General features: G+C 34.7%; 1 protein-coding gene across 1 annotated transcript; it reads right to left on the bottom strand.

Annotated features, from left to right (window-relative positions):
• Nucleotides 1-307: 307 nt before the first annotated feature.
• Nucleotides 308-4,307, bottom strand: LOC140988997 (protein disulfide-isomerase like 2-1-like). The gene is made up of 11 exons (XM_073458147.1): nucleotides 4,052-4,307; nucleotides 3,574-3,658; nucleotides 3,088-3,185; nucleotides 2,946-3,001; nucleotides 2,473-2,590; nucleotides 2,305-2,332; nucleotides 2,124-2,215; nucleotides 1,857-2,013; nucleotides 1,658-1,782; nucleotides 1,357-1,456; nucleotides 308-525 (listed from the first exon to the last, which is right to left on the bottom strand). Exons 1-11 carry the CDS (start codon nucleotides 4,201-4,203, stop codon nucleotides 451-453), a joined length of 1,086 nt encoding a protein of 361 aa, XP_073314248.1. The 5' UTR covers nucleotides 4,204-4,307; the 3' UTR covers nucleotides 308-450.
• Nucleotides 4,308-10,602: the final 6,295 nt, after the last annotated feature.

Raw genomic sequence — 10,602 nt, 5'->3', positions numbered from 1 at the left:
TGTTATACATGCCAAAAATATAGAACATGATAAAACCCATCGAAATGTCTTAAAAATATTCAAAATATGGCTTGATGGAAAGTGCAGAAGATGATGGTTCCAATTACATTTTATTCATTTAAAATTAAATTTATGTTATTTCAATTATTTTATTTATAGTTTGACTAAAAAATAATTGAAATCGCATTAAATATTAAAAAACACTTATTAATGCTTAAACTCATATCAAACATATTTAATTTTATAAAGCTCGCAACTTGACCATCAAACTTTTTGGAACCTTTAATTAAACGCATAGAAAATCATCTCCTCGAATAAATTAAGTTTTCTTGCAATAATTAGTCAAAATGGAGTCTCAGCGGTACTAATGTCCTTCGGCGGTAACAGTTAAAAGAAAGGAGATCACTCCGGCTGTGAGAATGTGTGAGAGAAACGTGTGCAAAGAATCCCTCAGTGGTCTGAGGCAAATGTGGACATGATATTCCTCTTTAGTGTGAACTCATCCGCTTTGGCTGGGCTGATAGACTGCATTAAACATCCGTCATAACTAGTTAGTGTGTGATACATCGAGAATAATTCTCTTCATAACTCAACATTATTAAATCATGTGAGTCTCGCGTATTAATGAAAGTTGACATTCCAAGTTGGCGATCCAAAAACTAACAAACATTTTACCGCATCATAAAGAAAGCACAGTAGGCGTATGAGAGAAAAATCCCATCACATTATCTAAGATTGTTTTGTCCCTCACAAATTTTAATTCCTAAAACAGTAAAATACTAAAATCATGTAAGTTTGGATCTCAATTTCCAGTGTTTCTATGTATTTGTTTTAAAATGAGTTTTTTTGAAAATATATTAAAGATAATGCATATTCTGGCTTTCTTTTTCAAAGAAAACAGTATAATCATGCAAGTGTTTCCCAAAAATTAATTTTTTATTAAAACATCATTTTCAAAAGTTTTGACATACAATAAATTGTGTTATAATATGATGAAACAAAATGATAGTTTTCTTCTTTTTTTAAGTAAAGAAACAAAATGACATTTTCGAGAAGGGATGAACTGAAATAATTGGAACCACAGGTATACTATGTTTTACCTCCCTACAAAAATGACCATGACAAATTTAATACCACAAATGAAATGATCTAATCCAAATGCAGTATGACAAAAGTGAAACCCATGGTCATAATGAAGCAGTACAGTTATATATGCAACGATATTAAGGAATTTACTGAGGAAGGGAGGGAGCAGGATAACTGGTTAACAGTTTTTAGTCGTGGTTCTGAGAAAGTCGAGACGAAATTCAAGATATACAATGGCAGGTATAGATTAAAGAGCTACCAAAAATTTACCTTGGCTAGCATGCGTTCTAGCCGCTGAACTTCTTTTTTGGCGTAATCAGCACCTTTGTCCAAGCAACTCTTGGCAGCTTTCACGTATATCTTCCCGTATCTGAGAAAATTATGGAGAAGAATGTGAAAAAATGCACCCCTACTATATATGAACATATGTTGTGAATTTATTAATGAGTGATGAAATTACTACAAGCTTTCCTTCCCAAGGAAAGAGAAGCCCCAGGCACAAATTTGGACAAAAAGAGGCATTGCATCATGTATTCATATGTTTTGTAAGAAATTCCTTCATAGAGACAACCTTGCAGTAGACCCGGTAAGTTTTTCAGCTTCCTCTTCTATCCGGTCGAATAAAGCCTTTTTATCCTCATTTGTTGCACTTATAAATTCCTTCACTAAGCTATTTAGGGTCTCAACAACACCGGCCTAAAAGACGAAAAAACCAAGAAGAATTAACATGAAATACCAGAGATGGAAATGCCTCTAAATTTGCTACTAACCTTAGAAGTCAATTGTCCTTTACCATTTCGGCTAGTTCCACACTTCTCATTGATGAAGTTAACAAAGTCATCTAAATCTCTGCCACCATCATAATCTTCACCAGCCTTCTTGTTCTTCGGGAAGAACTTCAGGGTAGGAAAACCACTCACGCCATACCTGCTTAGCAGGACACCCATGGTTATCTAGACTGAAATTATCTTTAATATATGGTTGATAAGACAAAAAAAGAAGTAAAAGGCGGGGTAACACATTAGTTTGAGTCTTACTTCTCAGCAAGATCCTTGTGATTATCAGCATCGACATTGGCAATCACAACATCTTCTTCTGCGTCGAATGCTTTTGCAACCTTTTCGTAAGTCTACATGTAAAAAGCAGAAAATGTTGTGGATTTCAAATACATGCCTCCACAGGACATTTGATTCCTTAATGAGTCGAGAATGAACTTACAGGAGCAAGGTTCTTGCAATGACCACACCTGGAAAAGAAAATAATTTATCAGAAATTAAGAGCACGTTTAAATGACTTAACACCATCATGCCAACGGAAGACTATGAAAGTTATTACAAGTGCCTAATATCGACCCATCTTACCCTGGTTTTCAGGAATAACACTTACCAGGGTGCATAAAACTCCACAAGGACATCTTTTTTCTCATCAAGTACGATTTCATCGAAGTTGTCGGGAGTTATAACCACTACACTCGAAGGGATTTTAGCAATCTTAACATTTGTCCCTGAGAACACAACACAAGCATTTGAGAAAATAATGTATAAAGAACAATGTAAGAATGAATCTTAATGATATTAAATGATCCATAAGTAGCCAAGTAATGGCCATAGGCATCAAGCATGCTTTTATTTCGCATAAACAAAGCAAGATATATTTTTATTTTGGACTGAAATCGGGGCATCCATTCGTGTGAAACATGTATCGTCAGCCACTATGTAAGAATGCCAACTTCAACAATAAACTGTTAAAAAAATAAAGTAGAGCCTTTAGCAAGGTAAAAAAACAGAGCACGTGTTTTATCAAACATGATTCAAAGTTAGTGATGGGTGATATAGTATGTAACCACCAAAAATTTTTACCTCCTTCACTGTTTACAAATTCGGTAAGGGCTTCTGCACTACGTTCACCTTCATACCTAAGAAGCAGGACATTTATTTATTAGGAGTGCACAACCGGTAAACAATATAATCTAACAGTTTCGAGCTAAGCACAAAAACTCACTTTTTTGGCTCCAAAGAACCCTTGGGAAACCATTGGATGGTGGGATAGCCAGAAACCCCATATTTACTGCAAAGACTTTTGTGCTCATCACAATCAACCTGCAATACAATTATTTAGCAAAGATTAAGACACCAACCAAACAAATAAAAAAAGAAATGCGTATAATCTCCTCTCATACTTCATTGAATCTTGATCCTAAAGAAGAATCAAATGAGTGCCACATTATATCATAAAACTCTCATACTTAATTGAATCCAGATCCTAAAGAAGAATCAAATGAGTGCCAAATTATATCATAGGTGGTCACCAAATAGTTGCTCCTTAAATGAGAGGGAACGTTTGACTGAATCACTGTGACATTCTCAGAAGTCATGGCGATAAACTCTAGATGCTCTAGATGAATTAAAGACAAACTATGAGTTTTAAATTTCTTAAGATGGGTAACAAAACCAATATTAAGACGCAGATTAAATGAAGAAACGTAACCTTGCCAATCAAAACTGATTTGGCCTTCTTGAAACTCGCGCCAAGGTTTTCATACTCGGGAGCAAGCTTTTTACAGTGTCCACACCTGAAAAGAAAGGATCACACATTCTAAAAACCATAGCTGCGGTAGCAGCGAGGATTCCGAATGACTTCATGAAAATTTCACAACCAAAAAAAGCAGTTTACTCCCTATATTCATCAAAGAGTTAACTTCTTACAGCTCTCATCGATTCAAAGAATAGCAATTTACCATTGAAAATGAAAAATAAAAATCTCGTTTTGCACCGAATACAAGGTGACTGGTATGAAATCCCGATCAACCTAAGATCTAGATCAACGGATCAAACTCCAAAAAAAATATTTCCACCACATTCCACAAAACTCAAACCACCAATTAGTCGAATGCAAAATCTTAAACACTAAATCACAAATCAGAATCATCAGGAACTAAAAATAGAGAATCAGAAACATTCCATACCAGGGGGCGTAGAACTCAACGAGAGCTCCTCGATTTTGGCCAACCTCTTTCTCGAAGTTGTCCTCGGTCAACACCACGACATCGTCGGCAAACGCATGAGCAAACAGGCACAAAATCAAAGCGAATACTGAGCAGATCCACAGTCTCGCCATTTTTGTGTTCTCGATGAGCTGTCTGATGAAGAAGCTGGAGAATTTGAAAATGAATTTATTCAGCAAACCGGCGTCGACTTTTCGAGACTCTACGTAGCTCTGATGGATTTTTATAGATGTGTTTTTTTTTAATGGTAAAAGAATTATTTTTTATTATGAATATGATAGGATGGATATCTTACAGATAAAGATTCATGGGATTGTATCACAAGAGATGTATCATTTTTTTAAATAACTCCGTAAAAAACTGGGCTTGTGGCCTAATTGATCTCACCTTCCACGGATATTTATTCGGTGTAATCCACCACGTGACATACTATTTATGGATTACTTTGATATAAGATTTTACAAATTTAATAGTCCCCTCCCTCTATATTTATTTCAAATAAATAAATGTATATTAAGATATATTTTTACATTTTGCAAGTTCTTCATAAGATGAATAATGTATAATATATATATGTGATTAATATATAGATAATATAATTTCTTATAACTCTAATCATTTATATAATTTGAGTCAACATTAGATAAACAAAAACGTGTAACCAACTAATGTTTCATCTTTTACCTCAAACATGTAGTATTATCTCGTACACAAAAACACTTATGAGAATATATTACCAGTCAATTTTATGATACAGATATTCTATTTGGGTCACTCATAAAAAAGTCTTGTTTTTTATTTTAAAAATATTACTTTTTATTGTAAATACGGACAAAGTTGACTTGTCTCACAAGAAACATATTCTACCTCATATGAGTAGGATAAATTACACATAATCATATAAAACATAGATGTTTAACTTTATGAAGTAAAAATGAAAACAAAAGAATCTTGTGGATTTAGTAATTATTGTTGATGTTGTGAGACTTAGTTATTGCCATTATAATTAATTATCAAATAATATTGATTATTTAAAGTTACAGCGGAAAATGTGAAGGATCGTGTGCTGGTACCTTCAAAGGTACTTCAAACACAATATTCTCCATAAGCTGCGATAGCTTGTGTTCTAAGAATGTTAACACAGATGCATTAAATCGAGTTTTGTTAAACACCAAGCGGAAGAAACTCGAAGTAATCCTTCGTGAAGAAAGCAGTTATATTTGAAAGCCTTTTAACTTATGTAAAACTGAATAACTGAAAAGCATGGGATCAGTTCTGAGATATATCAATTCAGTTATGGTTAGAACTGAACTGAAAACACCTTGAACTGAAAAAATCAGTTTGAAAACAAAAGTTAATCAGTTAAATACACAAGATATGTTTATGGATGTTCGGAGATTTCAACTGCTCTTACGTCACCCCTTCTACCTCATCGGGTAGGATACACTAGAAGACTTTGATATATACAACACTTTTTTACAAACCCACTCAGCTTACGACTTACACTACTGCCTAATCTGAACTCCTAGCCAAAACTGAAGGCAGCACCTTTCAGTAAACACTTCTTTATCATCTGTGTGTCGAAGACTACATACACAAGTTTATTGTCTTTGTGCAAGATTGTATTTGAGTGGTGGTGTGTGTGCGTGTGTGTGAAAACTGAACAATGAATACACCAGGAAGGTGTTCTCATACACTAAGGGAAGTGAGCTTCTAAACTAAGCTGATATGACTTGAGTATTCCTTCCGGACTGATTGCTTCTTGTAAGCTGATAAGCAATAATCGTTCCCTTTCTTTTCCACACATATATATATTGCTGATGGTCTTGGTCTGTATTTATAGCAGCAAGATGACCGTACACCAAGACTCATCACATGTGATCGTTGCAGATTGAATGCGTTCCTTGAACTTTGTGTCTCGACTTTTCCGACAGCTCTTCTGCAACATTTTGTCTTTAAACTTTGCTGCAACGTCCATTATTGTACTATTGATAGTACAATTGATTTTATATCGTTTTGCGTAGATGGATTCCATTGAGTAAGCTTGTCGTGTTCTGCAAACTGATTGATTCCTAACTGATGCGCTGACTGATCAGTTGAACTGGTTTGGTGAAATCAGTTGGCTCGTCAGCTGAGCTAGTTTCACTGATTCAGTTGAACTGGTCAGTTGGGCTCTTCATCAGTTGAGTTCTTCATCAGCTGCCGGGCTTCCGAAGGTCTTCTGCTGAACTGCCTATCAACTGAACATTTAGTGGAACTGTTCTTGATACATCAGTTGGACTGGTTCGGTTTGATCAGTCAGTCGGTGCTTTCAGTTAGCTTCTCGATAGTTTCAGTTAAGGCTCGATTAACTGATCAGTTTGAATCCTGATCAGTTCCAGTTACCTGTGCACTTCGATAAATCATTAGAAACAAAATGACAAGTTTTGTTAACATCAAAATCAAGATTGCGAACTTGAAATGTTCCAATAAAATGATTTAAAAATACTTTAAAATGGACCTCGAGCCTATAAAAATTTCGTCGTGACCTCCCCATAAATAGTACATACCAAAAAAATTAAAATACATGTAAAAGAAATTACTCAATGACGACGCTGCGGTATTCATAAACCAAATAACAGTTCAAATAAAGCTGACAAGGCTGAACAAAATATAAACTAAACTCAAACATACAAGATTAACTCCAGATAATAATACATACGCAGCATCTCCCCAGAAAATAAAATACAACATAAACTAAATAAGACTCTAATACAATATGTATACTATCTCGGAGACTTCAAACTGATCAACCAACACAATCCAACCTCAATCATAAGCTCCAAAATCTGATAACGATGCAACAGGAAGGCACAAAACGAACAACGTATAATGTCAAGATTTCAAGTGTATATCAATAGAAATTTCATCAAGAAATAGACAATCATAATTTCGGTCTCAGAGATAAATTGACTAAAAAGCCACCAACTGATTTTGAAATAATAGTTTCATGTGCCAGGAATACAATAGAACATGAGAAACGAGTAACAAGAACGATATGACTTAACATGTATGTCATAATATCATGTCTTATACTAACTGTTATAAAATATGTCAAATAAATGGACATATAAATCAATGAGGCATTTAAATCACATAATTCATATAAAGCACATAAACAATTAAATACTAGTAAAACATAATTTATTATTACTGTTGTAAGTTACCGAACCATAACATACTTATCCCAATTTTTGAACAACGAACACATTAATACCCTCGACCTAAAACGTTAAAATAAGCCGAATAATTCCACATTTCACCATTAAGCTAAAACAATCCAACTAATTCTCAAAATTGCTAAATTTGAATTTATTTTACTAAAATCCAACTTAATGAATTAAATATTAAAACATAGTCTCAATATTCTCAATAATTCACTAAATCGCATAATATTTCCGACAATTCACAAATCCACTCATAATATAACCAAAAATCGCAATAAACGATTATAACTCAAAATGTCCAACCAATTGATTAAATTTTCAAAATTTCAAACCATACAATTTATATATTTAACCAATTTCTCTCTCCAAATAATCTCAATAACTCCACTAATCAAGGAAATTAGGATAAATCTCAAATATACACTCAAACTAATTTGATACCAATTTATAGGGTCGAAGAATTATATCTCAAAGAGTAGGTCTCTTGTGAGACGGTCTCACGAATCTTTATCTGTGAGACGGGTCAATCCTACCGATATTTACAATAAAAAGTAATACTCTTAGCATAAAAGTAATACTTTTTCATGGATGACCCAAATAAGAGATACGTCTCACAAAATACGACACGTGAGACCGTCTTACAACATGTATGAATAACCGTTGGTCCATCTCCCAGAATTTTACTTGTAAGGAGGTTAAATCCACATCCAACTGAGTAAATGTTGCTCTGCCATCGTGAGCAGTTGGAAAGGTCGGGTCATAATTCTTCTTCATTTCCACAAATCAATGTCAGTTTCTTGATTCTCATCAAATCGAAAAAATATTCTCTCATTTCCAACGCATGAGCCATTGTCACTGCTTTCACAACCTTCAAAAGAGCAATGAATTTCTTCAAAGTCTCACTCTTCTTAAGTTTTTGAGCAGGAGTGACTATCCTAAACCTATGCCATTCATCAAATATTTCAGTTTTGGTATCAGTGTACTCATTCACTCCATCCATTAATAAATCAATATGATTTTGTACTGCAAAGTGGAATCCTCAGTTTCGGCCATATTTCCTTTCTCTTTTCCTTCTGTCTCTTTACAAAAGAAACTAGAGTCCAATCCAGACGTAGTCTAATGAATGGGATCCCCGATTACCATGCCCTTAGGCCTTGTTGCTGGTAAAATGGTGGGTGGAGCAACTTCTTGCAGAGTGGCAGTTATCCCAACCGAGGTCAAATTTTATGCAGGCTTAGCAGAAACTTACTTGTCAGTTTCCTTAGCAGTAGCTGCCTTTGCATTAGTTTTGGGCAACAGTGGATCGGTTTCCTTTACTCGGTCTTCTTCTTCTCCTTTTTCTCAACAGACAGTGGTGCTAGCTTGCTCGATGGTTAAACTGACTTAGTTTTTTTTGTCCTAGACTTCTTGACTACTGGAGGAGATGGTGTATTATCTGAAACATTCTCATGAGTGATTAACTTCCTCTTGGTCTTAGGCTTGAGAGCTTTAGACTGGCCGATTTGACTTTGAGAGTCCCAGTTTTGGAGGGCATCTTGGATTCTTTCTCTTCTAGGATTTCCTTCTTGAATTCAATGTTGACCTAAGGTCAGTTTTGTAGTGAGACATTTGGGTCTAAGAGTGAAGTTTGACGATGCATCCAACAATCTTATTTTGCGTAGAGTTTGTGATTCACTCAAAGAAATGACATCATCTTCAAGCAGGTGACTTAGAGGGATCGCCAAACCAAATGATTGTTTAATAGACCGAACCATCGCCTTCAAAATGTGTGTGCACCACTGTTAATTGAAAAACTCAAACTCATAATGAATACATTGGTGCTGATAGAACATTATATTGTCCCAGCAGATGTCACGACACAGAATGAACACTAAATGTCGTCAACAACCAACCTGACAAGTTCACAACATAAAATATGTCCTATGCATTATAATATCGCTATCCCGAAAAGATCATCAAATTCGCTCAAGAAAAGCGAAACGTGTAGTAGAACTCATCTTCTTTCTTTTTTGATTACCTTCCTCTCGTATGTATAAGACCGAATCCATTCGATTTCCTAAAAAGATTAATAATCCTTAACTTTTCGAGGAATCCTTCATCAGTGGTTGTGAATTACTGATTTTTTCAATCTTTACGACCTTGGTTCCGTAGGAGCAAGTCAGAAAGATCGAGAAATAGAACCATCTGGTTTAATTTGTTCTCAATAGCCATGAAATGATCATCTTAGGGTGATCTTTTTGTCGACGGATGCTCCTATTACACTCGTAGTCTCTGAAGGATGAGAACCAACTATGTATCATCGACATCGAGAATTCAAGTATTGTATACGTCATTAGTCAGATCCTTTGTAGGAACTACCCGTAATAATGAACTTGAAAAATGGGTCTGTTTATCAAAAAGAGATTCGTCGTTCCTGACCCTGCTTCACCTTAATTGTAATTTGAACAAGTCAAAGTTCTGTCTTGGTCCGAGTGGGGATAGCATTTCTCTTCTGCATGTCCATGGAGTTTTGAAAAATCCAAACATCTCAGAGATAGATAGAGAGGTAGGAATTTCTCGAACGAACCGCACTCCTTCGTATACGTCTGGAGTCCATTGATGAAAAGGGGCTGGGGAAAGCTTGAACCCAATTCCAGGTAAATCCATTTTATTTTTTAGAAAAAAAAAATCGAAATATTTCATGACTTTATTGACCTGACCAGGAAAGATGAGGTTATCAGGATACTTCTTAATCTTAATTGGCTGAAGAAACTTATTCCATGGTCACCGCTAACCGCTTTTGGTTCCAAATCTTTGGGGTTTACAGGACTGGAATAGATAGATATATGTTAAATGTATTCATAATGGTGTTCCATTATCAGAAACAGAATTTCCAAAAAATTGGTTGATAGATGTTTAGAAATCCTTTATCTTTTAAACCTAATCGCTCCTTCTCCCAAAGAATATATGACTGAATGTAATGCATAAAAATGACAAGAAAAAAAATCAAAAAACCAATTTGAAATATTTTAAAATGAACTCTCATCGGCCTCACCTTGGCCATAATGGACAATCAAAAACATTCATAATGAATGAGAACTCTAATATATAGGGAACTCCATAGTATCCAAAATAGAAGAAATCTTTTCATGTTTTGCATCATATCTCACAAGATAAAATAAATCTTTTCAAATGCATATCTTTCCATATCTTCAAAATATTATTTTCAGGTTCTTTCATATCTCGATTATATCTTCAACAAATATCCAAGCAAATATATTCTTCAATTCTCCTCATATATTCCAAAAAATAAATAATTATTTTTAA

This window comes from Primulina huaijiensis, chromosome 11 (genome assembly GCF_012295235.1).
Source record: "Primulina huaijiensis isolate GDHJ02 chromosome 11, ASM1229523v2, whole genome shotgun sequence".
In the NCBI taxonomy this organism is placed as follows: Eukaryota; Viridiplantae; Streptophyta; class Magnoliopsida; order Lamiales; family Gesneriaceae; genus Primulina; species Primulina huaijiensis.
This window is presented reverse-complemented; position numbering and strand designations above follow the sequence as displayed.